This window comes from Python bivittatus, unplaced genomic scaffold (assembly GCF_059951505.1).
Source record: "Python bivittatus isolate LINGU-HERP-01145 unplaced genomic scaffold, Pbiv_v1 ctg000590_np1212, whole genome shotgun sequence".
Taxonomy (NCBI): domain Eukaryota; kingdom Metazoa; phylum Chordata; class Lepidosauria; order Squamata; family Pythonidae; genus Python; species Python bivittatus.
In genome coordinates, this window is record NW_028277086.1 from 1,954,416 (window position 1) to 1,972,833 (window position 18,418).

Below are 18,418 nucleotides of genomic sequence, written 5' to 3' on the forward strand. Positions count from 1 at the left end.
GGGGAACACAAGCAGTGTTACGCAGGGAAGCCACCATTACCTGGAGCCCCTTGCAAAAACTACCCGTAGCCAGTGGCAACAAACCAGGTTTCTTTCTCTTCTTCTTGGTTTAGAGCCCATCATTACCCCAGGAGCTCAAGGGGGGAATTACTCTACACTTCCTTGGCCAAAGTGGGGCAGAGGAGCATGGGGCGAAATCATGGAACAGCGACTGGCTTGAAACTGTCCAATTCAGAGAGAGGACCAAGATCAGGGAAGGGGGGGGGAGAGAAGGGGGATTTCTTATCTTCCTTATTTCTTTAATTTCTCAGCTTTCCTTCTTGTAAAAAGAAGACGCAACTCCAATTCCACCCGCTCCCACGCTGTCATTCTCCTAGTCAAATTAGATTTGTACACTTCACTCCTTGGAATCTTCTTCGCAATGAAATCTGTGTTACAAAGCAGTTATTGAGGGATTGCGCTAGCTTTCTTCTTGGACAGGATTCTTCCAGGATTCTTCCTGGACAGACTGAGAAGGCATTTCTCCCCAGGAGAAAACAACGACCCTTTGCTTATGCACGAGTTTTTTTTTCTCCTCCACCTTCCAAACATAAGACGCATTAGGGCTGCCAACATCATTTCCTTCATGTGCTGGAAAAATAATCTATTGGAAATTATTCCTCCCTCCACTTCCCCACATTTCCTTCCATTTCAACCCTCAACAAATCACTTTCCTGAAATGACTTTCATGACAACTCTTGTCAAGGAGGTGGGATCTAGCGAAGTCTGGAGAATTAAAGACCTTTTAACACCAAACTGCTGCTGCTTCTTCTCTACGGCAGCTCTCCCCGAGCGGAACGGGCACTTCACCCACGGCATACCTGCTTCTTCCCCGTTCCTCTCTGACTTGGGGCCTTCCTCCTCGTGGGGGGAGGTGGGGGGTGACTGGAGGGAGATGAAGGAGGGCTGCTTGGTCAGTCGGCTGGTGTGAGAGAGGCTCCTGGGGTGCCAGGGGGCTTCTGCGGGGGCTCCTTCCTCCTCCCCCCTCTCTTGCTCCTTCCTCCTGTAAGAGAACAAAGAAAGAGCAGGTCCTCCGGTGAGCTGTCGAGTGACCCACCGGACCCCGCAACGGTTCCTGGCCTTGGCTCTGAGCAGAGGTTCAGCAGGTCACTCGTGAGTCGTGAGAATTTGCTTCCGAGGAGCAAAGCACTTTGCAGCCTTCTGTAAAGGCTCGGGCTTCCGACCCATCCCTGGTCCTGTTTTGTACATTTAAAACATATTATTGAATTTATATCCCACCTTCCTGTTTGTTCCAACCCTCCAGGAGGGTTACAACAATAGAAATTTCACAGGGAAAAGCATGACAAAATGAACAGAGTTAAAATCAAAACCCAAGTGAAAAGAAACCGTTGCAATAGAGTGCTGCTGCGTGGGCAGGAAGAAGCGCCGTGCATCCTGCCTATCGGCATCAGCCCTTGGTCCCAACTTTGAGGGGTCCCTTGGGGTGCAGTTCTCTTTTCTACTCCTGTGTAAGGTTAAATATCATCAGCTCATTCGTTATATACACTTATGGGGTCTGGGGGCTGTGAGGATCTGGAGGGGGGGAAGCAGCCCCCAGCTGAACCCAAAGAAGACTGAGGCCTGGATCCAGAAAACTTCCATCTTGGGTTCTGGAGCGGGTTGCACTTCGGGTGCACAATTTGGGGGTCCTCCAGGACTCACAACTTCTGCTTGAAGAGCAGGTGACAACCGTGGTTAAGCGGTCCTTTGCACAAACCCATCTTGGGAGCCAGTTGTGCCCGTTCCTGGTCCAGGGGGGCAGTTGGCTGCAGCAGTTAAAGACGCTGGACTAGAAACCGAGAGGCTGCGTGTTCGAGTCCTCCCTTAGGCACGAAAGCTGCCTGGGCGACTTGGGGCCAGTCGCTTCACCTCAGCCCAACCCTCCTTATAGGGTTGTTGCTGTGGGGAAAATATGAGGTGGGGGCATTAGATACGCCACCTTGAATTGTACAAAATAATAAACCTAATAAACAGAATAATAATAACAGCAACATCTGCCTATCCCAGGTCCTTGGGAAGGACTCGACAGGTGGGTAAAAACGCCAAACCCAGTCTAAACATCTGGCTGGCGGTGCAACCAACCATAATAATAATAGAGATTGTGCTCACTTAAGCCTTGTTATCCCTCATTTGGATTACCATAATGTGCTCCACATGGGCCTGCCCTTGGAGAGCACTTGGCAACTACAGTGGGCCCGGGAAGCAGTGGCACCAGTAGTTCAGGGCACCCACGAACACTGGTGCCCCCAGACTGCTGCCCTGGTTGCCAGCACGCTTCCAGGGGTGATTAAGGGGCTGGCTGTGGCCCCCAAAGCCCTGCATGGCACAGACCCGGCTACTGGTGGGACCACCTGCCTCCAATGACTTCTGCTTGTCCGGCAAGATCTGGCTGGGCGTGCTCTGGGTCCAAGTCACTTGAGCAAGGTCCTCTGCCAGGACCCGTCACGGCCCCTGCCCTATGGAGCAGCCTTCCCCCCACGTCCCAACGGCCCCCACCCTCCGCCGTCTGGAAGGCTTTCAGGGGCCGGCTTTGCTCCAGGCGCTGGGTGGGGACGCCTTGTGCCCGGCTGGATTTCGAAGGCTGTGGCTAGAAGAAGTTGCCTGATGCGCAAGAGGTTTCATGGTTTTTATGGGTGTTTTCTTTCTTTGCTCTTACGTGTCGTTTTTACCTGGGTATGGGGCCTGAGCCACACACTGACTGGGTGGTCATATAACTTTATTTAATTATTTTCATCATCATCATCTGGAGAAAGAGATGTGCTCCCCTGGATCCTGGAGGAGGGGACTAACCGCCACCCTGGGAAAAGCATTCCCCCGAATGCTTTTATATGATAGCACTTTTTTTTCAGATTTCAAACTGTAATTCAGGTTGTAGCAAAATATTGCACAGCGGCAGTGAAAGTAAGCCACCAATTGATCCGAGGTCTCCCTCAGTTATAACTCTGTTTACTTGCTGGCCACCTTCATGTTATTCAATGTTTTGTTTTATTTCATTGTCTTTAGTAGTATTTTCTCCTTCTGGCCTTCGGCTATAATAAATTATGTTCCAAGCCGCTTGGAGTCTGTACTGTAGTTTAGTTGCTGGAACAATTTCAGTGCTCTGCCTGAAAGGCGAAAGACTTTATTCTTTCATTTTCCTGACCTGAAAGCTCCCCTCTGTACCTTAGCCTCCAAGCTGCTCTCTCTCTGCGCGCACACACGTACGCGTGCACACACGAACAGACAATTAAAGATCGCCTTAGTCCCATCCATGCCAGGTCGGGTCATTTGCATGAAGCCAGACAGAGTCCTGACTCTTGCACCAGAGGCTGGGTCAGCTCTGGTTTCAGCTAAGCCCCTGACCGCTGCTGCTCTGGCCACCTGGCCTCAGCTCACAAGCTCTGCCCACTCCAAGATGCCAGGATCCCCCCCCGCCCGAGCAATCCAGTTAATGTGATGCTTTATCATGCTTGACGTCTGCACTGGCAGCTCTAATCAAGACAGAGGGAAGATGTGCTATTTAAGAGCCCTTCTCACCTAACCCCCAATCCCGTCTCCCTGAAAATGGGACTGGAACGCGGGCCCCGAGCCAGCTCATCTCCCTTGCCCTGCTGGATTCCTCTCCCCCCCAGGACATTCTTACCTAAAAAGAGCAAGGAGGTATTTTCTGCCTCATTGACACAGGGGAAGCAAGTGAGGGGCCATACCAAGTTTATTCAGTCACCCTGAATAACTCTGCAATGGTATTTGCTGTGCTTCTCCGGGCACTGCCATACAAGGATGGCTGGGGGCCTGCAGAGCCTCTCTGGGGACCAATATAGAGGCAGAGAGGCAGAGAGAGAGAGAGCGGTTGGGAGGATGTTCAAGCTCCTTTCCAGCTTCCCACAATCAGGTTCCCCCCCCACCTCCATGGGAGGGACAAGAGCTGACCTGCGTCTCCTTCCGCTGGCCAAGGACGCTAACCCAAGCCCCCAAGTCCTGCTGTCCACTCGGACACTAGCTTTTAATGGGATGTACATCCCTGCCCCATCCATGGCATTCCCTGTGTTTAAAATGCATAATACCCTTCAGGGGCCTGCAACTCCGCCATAGGTGGGTCCCGCCCTGGTGATGAGGTCAGGAAGCAAGCCTCTTCTACCTCAGGTCCAGACAAATCCACCTGCTGGAGTCTGCAGTTAAGGCAGAGGTGGATCATTTGCAGAACTGGGTGGAAGGTGGGCACAGGCACTACGGCCACCGATCGGCACCATCTGGACCGGCGTTGCTCATCTGCGACCCTCCAAGACCTTAAAAGAGTGCCACACCAAGCAAGGCTGGGCTAGCCCCACTGCCTGCTGGAATGATTTTATCTTGGCTGATTTTAATTGTAAACTGCCAAACTCTGTAGATGAAGGAGTCTAAATTATGGTCATAATAACTAAAGAACCATAAGTCTGGGTCAGTGAACCTTGGCTGATAATTCAGAGGAAGTTAAAACAAACAGTATTTACTGATAGGTGAATTTTTGGAAAATTCTTCATCTGCCTTTGAACCAACTGACTGATTCACTTGAAGGAGGTATTGAGTTCCTTCTGCCCCCTCTTGCCTCCTTTCTCTGTCTGAGGAAGGAGCCTGCAGTCCTGTGACACTGGAGGGCTCCGAGGACACACGGGAGAGCCAACTTGGTAGGGCTCAGCTCCATCATTTTACCCCGATGCTGCCTGGAGGCTGACAGCTTTGGCCTGATGTGTCTTCATAGCAAAGCCCCTGAGATGCAGCCACTAGTGCCAGGTCTTCCTGCATCTCACTCAGTGCCTCCTGAATGTCTGTTGCGTTCCTTGATTCCTGTACAGAAGTGTCTCTGAGCTGTGGCCTGAGGAACTCCCGACACCCAGAGGGTGCTAGTGGGAGGTTGCCACATTGGTTCATGAATCTGGCAGTCAGCCCTCACCCTTGGCTCCTGAAGATGGGATGTTGTGGCTGGACTGTTTTACGCACTTATAAAGATGAGGACCTGTCGAGAACATCCAGACCAGCTTTCTCAGAACTTTGCGAGCAAGCCTGAGGAGCATCTCCAAGGCAGGATTTTATGCTCAGCTGGGGCAAGGGAAAAGTAATTTCCAGTGGGGTTGGTGCCTGTAATTCTACCGGAGGGTTTTCAGACTTCTGGAAGAGGGTCTGGAAAAGTACACTTTGAGCTTACGGTTTTGCCCCCGAGTCTATGATTGTAAAGGGTTCCACCAAGCTTCACTGGTGGGTCCAGGATACTGATTTTCAGAAAGAATCAAGTGATGCAAGTGTGACACTTCTGAAGGTGCAAGGAACAGGCACCACACAGGTGACCCTCCCTAATTAGAGGAAAGCTCTCGCGACGGCCTGCTGGAGAACCCATCGGTCAGCCTTCCTTGAGGGCGGATCCCACTGATGGTGCCCATGCAGGGCAGCAGAGCTAGCGAGTACCCCTGCGTTGTTACCACGTTCTTCTGCCCTGGATTCTCATGGGGACCTTACTGCTCCTCTCCTAGTTCATTGGCCTGCTGGGTCAAAGCATTTTCCTTGCGGGACGGAGATTGGATAGAGCCAAGTTCTGGGCTGCAGGCTGCAGAAAAAAAACTAGATACAGCAGTCTAAACTACACGGCTTAATCTTCAGGTTAAATCAGATAAATATATCTTCTATCTTGATTGATTATCATATTAGATGATGGTGGTGATGATGATTCAAAGTAGGCACTACCTTCGCGAGAGCAGCACCAGATGGAAATACTGGGGACTGGAATATCAAGGAGCAGAGTGTGTTTCAGGGAAGACCTGTCCTGCAAATGCTAGATTTCTGAGCGAGCGCGTGTGTATGGGTGTAACCCACACCCATACACATCCCCAGGAGGTGGCAGTGGGAATCAAACACCTTAACTCCCCACCTTTTCCCCCATCCCTCCTATGAACCTCTCTTTCTGATACGGAGCAGCTGCAGGGAGAAATAGACGTTCCGGCTTCAGCTCCAACTGCAGAGTGAAGCTGTCGCCCAGAAATGTTTTGGCATTCCAAGTTGTGGCCACAAGCCTGGCAGGTAAACACCAAATCAATGCAAAAAAGAATCGGCAACTGGACACACAACTCAGTTTCCTAAGAATCTCAGGGTTCTTTTTCTTTAAAGAAGCATTTTTCAGCCTTTAGGGCCACAGATGCACGCTTGAAAGCAAGCGGGTGATTCTTTCCCAGCCTCTAGACAGGAGAAGGTCTTGAGGATTCCAGGGTCAACAGAATTCCACTGATCGATGCATGTCTTTTTCCACCTTGCATCATTTCAAAAAAAAGCAAAGAAAGTACAATATTTTCTTAATCTGCCTTGTTTAAACAGGGCATAGGCCTAATACTTTTTCATGCGGCTTTTGTCAGTGCAGCTCAGTCCTTTCCACAACGGTGGTTCTAATTCAGCCCACAGGAGCTTGGTCGCCTGGCACACCCTTGCTGAGTGCAGGGGGCTGCAGGACTCTTCCGCGTGCGCGGTGCGTTCCTGGTTGATTTCCGGCCTCTCAGCAGAGCCCTGCGCTTCCATGGCCCAATTCCAAAGGCTATGAGGCAGAGCGATGTGACTAAGGGGGCCTCCTCTGCTCTCTGGCAGGAGACATCATCCCTTCTCTTCTTAGGCCAGGAAGATTTATAGATCACTTTCGACACGTAGGATCTAAGGCTCGGAAATGCCCCAGGCTCTGACAACAGACAGATCAGCTGTGGGAGAAACGGAGTTCCTTCTGCACACAGGCTCGCGCTGTGGAAGCAGTAATCTCTTGGCGGCTAGCAGGGCTGGAATACAATCAGAGTCTCCCCTCGGGAATAAAGCAAGAGCACAACAGGCCTAGGGAAACGTGGGCCAGAATTCGCCAACAATCTGATTTGCTCTCTTGCTATGGGGGAGCCAGCAGGAGATTATCAGAAGATGGCCCCATCCTTCGCTGGGCCAGTTTCTGTTACCCAGAATGGCTGAAAAATGAGGGTTGTGGATCCAGGACACCTTGCTTCTAAATCCACCCCATTCCACGACTGCCGCACGCCCTTTCGTGGGCCTTCCTACAGACACTGGTCTCCCCGCTGGCTACGAGGACTTGCTTCTCAAGAGCAAAATGTCCCAAGGAAAGAGCTTGTCTAGGCAAAGCAGCAGCAGGGGCCCCGACTGCCTTGGTTTGGGGAAACACTCTGCACGAACTCTAGGCCACCTCTCAGACACCTTCCCTTTTCAAGGCTCCCGCCAGGTCTGCAGGGCCAAGGCAAAGAAGAACAGCAGTGATGTCAGCCCAGTCAAGGGAAAGAGACCCATTCCTCTGATGGGTCCAGGCTTACCGTGAGGGAGCAGACAGAGGGATGGCAGCTCCTGAGGAACTTGAGCCTCCTTACCTTGAAGTCTGGTTTGCATAGTTTCCCCGCTCAGGTGCTGAGTCCTCAGGTGGGCAGGAATCTCTGATGCTGGGTTGCTTGGCCAGGCGTTTCTTCTGGGGATGCTGCAGTTTGCACTGGGAGCCCTTGGGGCAGACGCCATGCTTCGAGAAGTCTGGACACACCAGCGTGTGTTTCTTCTTGCACTGAAAAGAAAGCCAAGAAGGTCCACCATGAATCAACCTATGGAGAAAGGCAAGGAGGTCCTTCTGGAGCTTCTCCAAAGAATGAGCTCAGGCATCTATGGACATGCTCAAGTATCTGCGGTAGCTTCCCAAAGCTGGCCCCCAGCCAGCCTGCAGTAGCTCTGAAACTAAACGGGGACAGGGTCCAGCATCTATGTTACAGCCAACAAACATTATCAGCTAACCTTTTATGGGCTGGAAACACAAAGGCAATTAACAATGTGGCTTCCAATGAACTAGGAGTCGAATTGCACATCCAACCAGTCCATGTTGACATGGACAATGCAAGACATATAAGTGCCTCTGTGTGTGTGTGTGTGTGTGTGTGTGTGTAATTTTGATGGTTCAGCATGTGCCAAACTCAAGCTGAATCCACATATTTAAAATGCCAAGGTAGCCTGCAGCGAATGTCATGGAAAGGTTTCCCAGAAGCATTCACCCACTGACTGAACTGGTAAAAGAATGATCTGAGAATGAAACTGATATGTTTGCATATCATTATTAAACAATTCTCAATCTCCTCCCTAGAAAACCAGAGTACCATCATGCCCACCTATTGGTTCTGATGTCATAGCATGGCCTGTTTCTATTTTGAAGGGAAAATGATGAACATTGAGCACTAAAGCCTCCAGAAAGAAAATGCATCTCAGAAACTAGTGAAGCAAGGGGTTGACTGACTAGGAGTTATGGGGACTGTAGTCCAACTTCTATGGAGGACAGAGGTGCAGAAGGTTGAAGCTAACTTAGCCACTGCGATCACTGCATGCCTGGTGTTGATATAAGTGCTTGAGCTGGACAAGCCCTGTTCAGTAATTGCATGGGCTGTATATAGAACCTTATGATGGCATTTCCCCCTCCACCCTCTTTTTTTTAAGGCTGATATTTCAGCCACTGATCTGGAGTGAGTGAACTGCTCCAACCCCAGATGACTGCAGCCAAAACTTCTCTCTGCTGCTTCCCTTGAAGGAGACTGGCAAGAAAGCCAATCAAGAGGGTGTCAATAATCCCATGGGTCATCATCACTTTGCGATTGCAAATACCTTGGCAATATTCTGTCCTTAGCACTAGCACATTAATCTGGGGTCTGCTCAGGACTCCGAAGTGGGGAAATGCAGGTTGAGGAGTCTAGAGCTCTGGAGGCATCTGAGGCAGGGTCAGCTCTGAGGCATCTCCTGATGTCCAAAGTTGACTTCCTTACTATAAGACAAGGAGGGACATGGTTGTGGAATGAAATAGAGGAAACTGCTCTAGGAACAAGGAGTTTGCAGGGTGAAGGGGATGAAGAAGGAAGAGCTATCAGCCGAATTCTCTCAAATGCCAATGGATGATCCTACCTGGCAGGAGCACTAGGGCTTCCCTGGGGAGGGTCGTCCTCTCCCTTTCTTCCATTCCTCTAAGTCTGGCCTCATTCTCTTACCAGCCATGGATTTTATCTTTTCCCTCCCCACTCCCTCCATGCTGTGGCCATCCACCAGCTCTGCCTCAAGACCAAAGGAGAGCCTCAGTGTGGTGGGAATGCTGGAGGATGGGTTGCGCTCAGGAGGCCTCAGCTCCAGCTGGTCTACTGCCAGGGCGGGCTGGGAGGGGAGCCACCAGAACCAAGGCCAGGCCCAAAGGTGTCCAGCAGAGGCATCTGGCTAAAGGAGCTTTCATTTCAGGGGAAGTACCATTCATTGTTAGAAGCTGGCTGTTGCCTGGATTACCTGAGGGAATTAGGATGTACTGAATGTGCCGCTGTTTGCTGCTGAAACATGACCAAAAATGGACAAAAAGGAGATAGGATTATGGTCACAGTCCTCTCCGGGAAATATGGGAAGACATTACATCAAAATGTGTGGAGCTAAATTTACGCATATGCGGTCCACTTTCAGACACGGTGGAATGGGAAGGCCTCCTTTGAAGTGTCTCCTTTTGCTTCTGGTTTATCCATCAGAGTTCTTACGTATCCTGAGGAGGCGTCCTCTGGGGTTACTGACTAATCCATCACGGGCTACACTCACACAACATCAACCAGGGCTCAAGAACCACAACAGCTGGGCAAAGCCAAACAAACTACATTATGGCAGTGTGATATATAAACCTAACCTTTGATTCAGTAGCATAAAATTTTGAGTAGCCAAAGGAGGGGTGGGGGAGGCTTGGATCGCTGCTATTCTGCTGCAGGTATTTAAAAGCAATTTTGGGATCCTGGGTATGTGTGTACATATGTATGGAGGTAGAAGCTGTGGTATCTTAATGGCAAGGACAACTCAATTCCTCCACTGAACTGACGTCATGGGACAGGCTGGTCTGGAGCCGATACAGGAGTGGCCCAAAAGTGTGTCTGGAGAGGCCCTCCATGCGAGGCAGACTAAAAATACAGAGGCCCCACTCCAGGCCTGAGCATTTACAGGGTGCCCCTCCTCTTTTCCAGCCCCTCTTTAGAAAGTGAAGATGCCACCTTGGCCCTGAGTGCCGAGGGCTTTTCTCCCTCTTCAACCTGCTCTAATCTTTGCTCCTCTGCTCTGGCCACCATCACCCCTCCTTTGCGGTGGGGGGTTTGAAAAAAAACCCTGGCACTCCTACACAGAAAATATGTAACGCTGCCTGGCTAATACGCAAAGTAGGATCTGTTTACCAGCGTCTTTGCTATACAGAAAAGAAAACCAGCTTGGCGCGTAACTCATTCCAGGGCTACGTCCTGCCCGGAGGTTTCTAATGACTTCTTAGCTTGGCTTGGCCCCGGCTAATGGCAACAATGCCCGCCCTCCTTGTCCATGCCATTCTTCCCCTCCTGCGCAAAGACGTCAATCGGGGGGGCCTGGGTCACATCGAAGGGGGGGGCAACTTTTCTTCTTTGATTCTAGCCAGAAGCAAAGCACTGCCCCGCCACTCCCAACAAGGTGCCCAATTGCATGATGGGAAGAACTATGCGCTCATGATCCGTGCCGGCCTCTTGGGCAGTGCCCAACAAAACATGGGGATTCGGTTACCGTAAGCCTCATGCACGTCAGCTGAGGTGAGGAGGAGGAGCAGGAGGCTTAATGGTGCAAGGGGGCAATCTCATTCCTTGAGACATTTGATCCCGTCCACCTGTCGGGGTGGCTAATTTTACCACTTTGGTAAGATCGTGGCCGGCTGGCCAGCCAGTTACACCATAAAAAGGAAGAGCAAAATACTCCCTTTGCTCCCTGAAGAGCAGAGGAAAATCCAGCAGGAAGTTCCGGGCAGGGGTGGGGAATGAGGGGGGGGGTCCCTCCATCACTGGGTCTTGAAGGAAGAACGGAGGGGGCCTCCCAACATCAGAGGCAACTCTGGGTTTTCAGGCGCTGCCAGACATTCAGAGGGGTTCCCTTGGATCTTGGAAGCGACTCCCCGTCGAGAACTCCCACCCCCAAAGACGTGCTGAGAGGGAGGGGCGGCTGTCCACCCTCCATTTCTTCCGCTGTGCCATCATCCTGCCCCCAGAGCCTGAGCTTTCCCAAGCGGGCCAGAGGTCCATTTCGAAACTGACTGGTCACGAGGGGAGTGGCAGAGCAGTGAGAACCCGGCTCAAACTCTAGCTGTATTTCGGGAAGCTTAAGAAAGGCAACCCATCAAAAGGAGGATTTGTCTGAGGCTGCCACACAGAGACATCCTGCTCTGGCAGCAGCTTGCGAGAACGGTGGGAATTTCTGGCTTCATCCCAGCCAGGTTGCGCGCACTTGTGGCCTGCAGCATCACTCTGGCCCTATGGAGAGGTGGAAGGGGACTCCTGCTCGGTCCAGGAATCCAAATTACAGCTTAAGCCCCCCAGCGGACTCTCCGCATCGCCGGTTCCACTCTCAGACCGCTCCCACAATGAGCATGTTTCCCCCCCTAACGTTTAATCACAATCTGCCTTCCTGTAACTGAAATCCATTATTCCATGCCCTTCACTCTGGAAGATCTGGACCTTCTGCGGGACTCAAACCACTTTTCTCAACTACAGTTTACATTTGAACAGCTGTGGGCCAGGGATGTGCAGGCCCATGTTTGTCTGATGGACTGACTGATAGATATACAACAAAAACAGGAAAGAAGGAAGGATAGAAATACTGGTTTGGAGGGACAAAGGCGACGGTCAGTCCTTCCTGCCCAAAGACAACAAAGACTGCCATTCTCTGAGGGGCCCTGGCTATAGCCTTTGGGTCCAAATCCAACCTACTGACAAAGCCACCACGTACGTGGCAGGTAAATTTCAAGCCAAGTGAATGCGAAAGCAGCTGATGGCAGGCCCTTGTCTGTAATACGCGCCGTCTTGTCTTCTCCCAAAAGCACGCTGAATTTCACCTACGGGTCAGCAAGATTTGCACCTCTGCAGGGTTGGCAAGGAGGCCTCTGACCCAAGCCTGACTGAACCGAGCGAGAGACACGTCTTCCTCCCCACGGAAGTTACAGTTTAGGCTTTCACCCTGCAGGCAGTCAGAGCGGGAGGGAAGACATAAAGGCGACACAGGCTGACTGCTGAACCTCCTAAGCCAGTGGGAACGGGTTACCAGGCGAGGCCGGGGGCTGCCGAGAAGGAAGTCGGCGGGCTGCACTGACCCTGAGTTGAGCTACACGTAGCAAATCCCACACCTTTCTTGCAAATCGGATGCCGGGCAGATCATGGTCTGTGACAAATGCACAAAGGGGGAAAGTGAATAGAAATCACGTCCCTGCAACTAAAGTCTGATGCCGTTGAGCCCAAGCCACAGAAATAGCTGTTGGCATTTATAATTGTAGAGCAGTGTTTCTCAGCCTTGGGAACTTTAAGATGTGTGGACTTCAACTCCCAGAATTCCCCAGCCAGATTCTGGGAGTTGAAGTCCACACATCTTAAAGTTCCCAAGGCTGAGAAACACTGCTGTAGAGTCACATTGAGACAACCACACCACAAACATCTCCCTCCGAGCAAGACCTGCATGCTTTGGGGCTGCTACAACCCAACTGTCCTTCAGAGGGGACACCCAGTCGCCTTTATCTAATAGTCCTCCATTAACGGAATGTGGCTTTAAACACAATTATTTGAAATGGAATGACAAAGGCACGCGAGTATTATCCTCTATTCTTTAAATGCAGCCATTCAGACTGTCTCTCAGCCCCAACCCTTTCTGTCATTTTATTCCTAGCTGGAGTCTCTCTCCAACTGGAGGCCTCCTCCTCTCCCTTCCGCTGAATTGCCCATCTGTTGACGGGGCAAGGTGTCCTCAGTGCGTTCTTTCACAGAGGAGCAAATCGGAGGATCAGTTGCCTCAGTGCCCGCTCACCTGTACGGATCTGCAGCAGTATCTGCCTTGCAACCCTGTTGGTGAGGCCCTTGAAGAAAAATCAGACTCTGGCAAACTGAAACGTAAGGAGGCACCTTTGAGAAAAGCTCGTCAGATGAGGAGCATCAACATGGAAATTATTCAACAAGCCACAGACTGGCAGAAGCACAAGATCCTCCTTGATTCAGGGTCTCTAGCTTGAAAATTTGGTGCAGCCCATCCCTGAGGCCGGTGCCAAATATGGATTCTTCAGGGTGAGGGGAAATGCAACTGAGGATTTATAAATCTTGGTTCAAATCAAGACAGTTTCTAAATCCCAGGAAGGAACAGTTCTATTCTAGTCTATTCTACACTGACCAGACCCCCCCCCGGCTACTGCGTCCAGTTTGGGGCTCTGCATTTTAAGAAAGATTCAGAAAAAATGGAAGAGATACGAACCAAGAGGACAGGCTCACACAGAGACACTGAAGGAACCAAACACTTCTCGCCTTGTGAGGAGGAGAACGTGGAGGGACAGGACAGCCCTCTTCACATCCTTGAAAGGATGTCACACAGATGGTGGTCAAGACCTGCTTTCTCTCATTCCAGAGATGAATAATGCATTTAAGAGGAAAGTTAGGAAAAAAAAATTATCAGAAAATCCTTCTCCATGGCCATACTTCCTACTTTAGAAGGGTCCCAGCTAGTATTCCACCAGTGGATCGAGACCTTCCTTTCCAAAAGGCACTATTTTGATGGATATCATACATTTTAGAAGCCTCCTCCCTCTGCCTACTTTACAATTACTACCAGATACTCCATAACTGCTCTTTTGGTTAACATTTAAACCACTCTCTTTCCTCTCCATCTTTTAACATTTTCTATTTCATCCCCATTTTAAGTGTTGCAAGCTGACTTTTGTGAAGTTACATGCATTAAGCAAGTGAGAGAGAAACCTTTTATATAAATAACTAAAAAGACTGGCCCACATGTCATAACATATTGTCACGGGGCAGATCTCGAGTGACATCAGGACCTTAGAAAGGGCAGAGCAGCATGGGTGGCCTTTGAGGAGGGAGTCGCCGGCAAAGGCAGATGCATCAGCAGCGACGGGAGCATTTTGACCCTGCGCAGCCTCTCCGGCCAGTCTCTGCATCTGCACCGCCACCTGCAGCCAGAGAGTAGGAGCTGGTCTCGAGACCGGCCTGTTTCCCAGCTCTGAAACCGGTCTGCAGCCTGGACGGAAGGGACACACGCTGGAGGCGTCGCTTCACCAGGAATGATCCAACGGGGTGGGCTACCTAGCTGGGGCCAGGCTTCGAACTCCCCCCGGGTTCCCAGGGTTGTCCACTGCTGACAGTGTGGACCGCATCAGCGCCTCATTCAAGAAACACATCCCGAGTGAGAATCGGGGTCAGAAAACAGAGGCGTGCCCATGGCTTCTCTTACGGAGGACACAGTTGCAGATGCTTATCAAGGGAGAGGATTTCCTCTCCTTCTCAGCTCTTTTTTTATATCAAAATTTGCCCAAGCTATTAAACAGCTCCGATTTGTACCAATAAGCAACATTTACAGCATAAGTGTCTGAAAGTCACAGAAGACGCAACAGTTATATTAAGGAAGCAGTAGGAGCCCTCATTACCCTCTTACAGTGGCGGGTAAATAAGAGGTATCTTGGCGGTTACAGTCAGAGAGGCAGGGATGGTCGGGTGAGAAATCAGATGATAGTTTTGACTCGGAGTGCGCGCTCAGTGCTCAAGAAAAACGCAAGCCTGTACCCGGCTATCGTCTTGGTCCTACTCCGCCTTCCCTCCTGTAGCTGTGAATGAACCTGGGAGGGTTAATCAAGAAGGGAGGAACCCCACCACCCCAACAAAAGCAGAGCAGCAGGAAGAAGCAGGGGCTGCTGATTCCCCAAAAGGGGTGCTTCTTCCTCAGAGGCCCTCTACCCTTTGGGGCCACACTTTGCATTCTGAGAGCATGTGAAAAGCGCTCTCACAAAATGGATGCCACGGTGCACACAGCCGCTCCAAATTCCTCCTCCTCCCCGCCCACCCCTGAGGCTCTCTACTTTTGACTGTATTTCCCTTGGGCAGGGGGCCAAACAAGGCCTGGGGCTGTAGACACCCACTCCTCTATTTTCAAAGAATGCCTCTGGGATCATTAGCCTTGTTAGAAATATAGATGATGCTTCATAGAGTGCTGGCTTCTCCTTTCTGTAATTTTTTTTTAAAGCTAATTGGGCAGGGCAGGGAGATGGGCAGGCACCACCTGGGCACCACTGTTGTGACCTAATATGTAGTCTAGTGTAACCCAGCCATCGTGATTTAGGAAGCATGGTTTAAAATGTAGGATGTTGTGCAAACCACAATTTAGTGCACTGCACACACCTAATCTGCTGCTGCTCAGCTCTCCCCAGCTTGGAGTCCTCCAGCTGTGATGGACTGCAATTCCCCAAACCCTCGAGCAACAGAATCAATAGCTGGGCTGACTGGTAATGATGGGACCTGTAGTCCAAAAGACTGGAGTAGCTGCCAAGGGAAAGCAACGTGTATCCTGGAAAGACTTAGAACAGCAGGAGAGGCAAGAGAACAGGCTTTGCAACTGGCTGTTGAGACTTCTTTTCAGAGATTGCATCTGGAGGTTCTCCTCTCAAGAGGCCTAAAGAGACGTTCCACACAAGGAAAACGGAACAGCCTTTCAACTCCGCTGAGTTGCCTGGAAGAAGGTCAGTTATTCCTCTGGATTCCTCACACAAAGAAATGGAACAATGTGGTCCAGCAGAAAGAACAAGGCCCCCCATGAACTGTCCTTCTCCTGAGCATCTGAGAAGCACCTCCCTGGCCTAGCTCGGTAGCAGCTCTGCCACATTAACCTGAAGACAATATCAAAAGAGCTTCCATCTTCTGTCACCAGAACCTTCCTCCAAAAGCCACGGTTCTGACATGTTGGGAACCCAACTAGATGCCCTGTGATCATACAATGGGTTTTGTACCAGCTTGTGCCCAACACTGTCCCTGGTATCGCTAAGGCAGAGCCAGCCTCACATCTGTTGGCTTCCGGAAAGCAACCACAATTGGACACAGTCTGGGGTCTAAAGCCAAACCAAGCCTTCTGAATCAGGGCAGGTAAGACTGACTGACTAGAAAGCCCTGGTTCAGGTAACGGCTAAAATGGAGTTGGGCTGTTTGTAATTCAGCAGGTACGGGAAAGCAGACCTTCATGTGACAGAATACATTTTTTCTGTTCAGTTGTAGGATGTTTGGCAAATACAGGCATTCCGTGGTGTGATGGACGGGTTTCAAGAAGCCTCTTTCTCAGTCCCACTCATGACCTACATTCATGACCTCCACACTTTCAATACTTTGCAGAGCCCTGAAAATAGACATTTGCAATTTGCTGACTTTTGTGCTCTGGCCCTGCCCTTTGACCATCTGAATGCAAAAAGTCCTTCTGCCCTCTCTTCCCCCAGTTCTAGAATGGGCTCTAAACTGCTAGAGGAGCTCCAGGAAAAGCCACCATCTTTTAAGTCAGTAGGTGAGATCCTGCCTCTATTTTGTGGGGGGAAAATGGAAGATGCAGAAAGAGAGTGGAAATGGGAAAGGCAAGAGAGAAGGAATCCATCTTCTTAACTCAAGGCAGCTCATTTCAACCGAAGAACCGGGACTGGCCAAATTGGCATTGTTTTCCATAAAACTCCCACATAGAAGACAATTACAGTTTATGAGATAAGCTAAGGTTGATTTTACCAATCAAGAGAAGCCCAGCGCAAATGATCTAAAAAGGTACTTTCAGACACAGGAGAGAGAGCGTGCAATACATTCTAAATAATAATGGATTTTTTTTAAATAGGGGTCTTGCGAAGAGAAGGGGGAGGGGGAGCAAGAGAGAGAGACAGTCTCTGAACTGCAGCTCCTGGTGTGAAGGGAAATGGCCAGAGCAGTGGCCAAGAAGCAGGAAGGCTGGACCCCCGAGCAGCCTGTTGGAAGCAGGACACCCACCCAAACCGAGCAGCACGGACCACATTTCCAGTAGTTGAGGCCCCTCGCCTTTGAACTAAGCCTGAAGACGAGCTTTAATTCTGCAGGTGGAAGAGCAAATTGAGCGTGTGAGGCACAAGACGCCCTTCCCTCCCAGGTCCATGACCCACTCGGCTAGGCCAGGGCAGTGACTTCATGCAAAGGGCCACACCCCAAGCAACCCTCCATGGCAGGAAGCCGGGATCTTTCTGCCCTCGCCAGCAGCAAGAGAACGCAACCGGCTGGACCACTCAAAAGCTGGCTTAAGAGATGCACCTGGCCAGGCAGCCGCTCCAGGGTGAGGTTCTAGAGCCTGAAAGCAGCTCCAGGAAAGTCCCCTCTTAAGGGGCCATTCCCAGCAGCCCAAATTCCTTCCGCTATCCCAGCCCCATGCAGTACAGGTAGTCTTTGCTTAACGACCCTAATTGGGACCAGCAACTCTGCCGCTAAGCAAAGCAGTCGCTAAGTGGGCAATCAGTGACCGCGACTGTGCTTTCCGGCTGGAAAGAGGCAAGACTAGTCAGCTTCACACCTTCGGCTTTTGGGTTTGCCTCCTAACCGCTCCCCAGTCCTTTGGAAGACTCCAGCGCCTGCTTACTGTTTTGTACACATCAAAAGCAATGCAATCGTGCCGCAGCCCAGGGCTGGGAGCCACTGGCACACTATGCAAACAACTTACAGACTCCAATCTCTCTGCTCTGCAAGGGGGGAAAAAACACAGGTCAGGCACAGGACACGCACTGACTGTAATGGCGATCACATGACTGAGGGACACCGTGAAGGTTGCCAATGGGCCGTGAAGTTATTTTTTCAGCACCGTCGTAACTTCGACCAGCTGCTGAACAAACGGTCGGTAAGTGAGGACTACCTGTATAGAGCTTTAAAGGGCACCTTTAAAACCCACTTTGTATTGGATGATGAGGGTCCAGGGGCCTGCCAAAAGCAGCTGCTCCAATTCTTGGCTCCGGAGAGGTTTTTAGCCCACCCAAAAGGTGTCAAAAATGTAGCTGAACCCTACATTTGGGGTGGGTGGGCAGGATTGCTCTTTTATCCCCACCTGGAGTTTCCAACACTGTCATTAACATGCCAGAAGCTAAAAAAAGGAAACACAACAAACGGCAATCCATAATAATCTGAAACGTATAAGCAGGTACACAGCCTATCAAATACCCAGGGCAACCACAATGGTTCATCAGTGAGAAAAAAAATCTGGGCGTGGGTCCAAGGGCCACCATCGGGGGCTTCCTGTGCAGGCAAAGAGCTCTGGAAACAGGCAGCAATGGCAAAGCCTTTGGGCCCAGCAGCGCTCAAGCATCCAAGCAGATCGATGGGGGCGGCGGGGGGTGGGTGGGTGGGGGAGAAACAGTCCTTGTAGGCCCCCTGATCCAAAGCCTTTCAGCTCCCAGGCAGTTTAATCGCTCAAGCCAGAGGGTTCTCTTGTGGCAGCCAGCGTTACCCCTTCCGAAGTCATTGGGCATGGCAGGAGTTGGAATGCTCTCCAGTTGCAACTCACAGCGTGGCCCTCTGGAAAGCAGGGCCGGGGGGACAAGAAGCAA

At 50.9% G+C, this 18,418-nt stretch overlaps 1 protein-coding gene across 2 annotated transcripts in view; it reads right to left on the minus strand.

Moving 5' to 3' along the window:
* ZC3H3 (zinc finger CCCH-type containing 3) overlaps positions 1-18,418 on the minus strand; it is a 210,494-nt gene that overhangs the window by 18,049 nt on the left and 174,027 nt on the right. For both annotated transcript variants that reach the window (XR_015797541.1, XM_088148865.1), the window contains exons 10-11: positions 7,392-7,576; positions 861-1,042 (exon numbers count right to left, since the gene is read on the minus strand). Coding sequence is in view for 1 of the 2 variants with exons in the window: in XM_088148865.1 (XP_088004991.1) it covers positions 861-1,042; positions 7,392-7,576 (367 nt within the window). In the remaining variant the exon portion in view is untranslated. The remainder of the gene's footprint in view (positions 1-860; positions 1,043-7,391; positions 7,577-18,418) is intronic.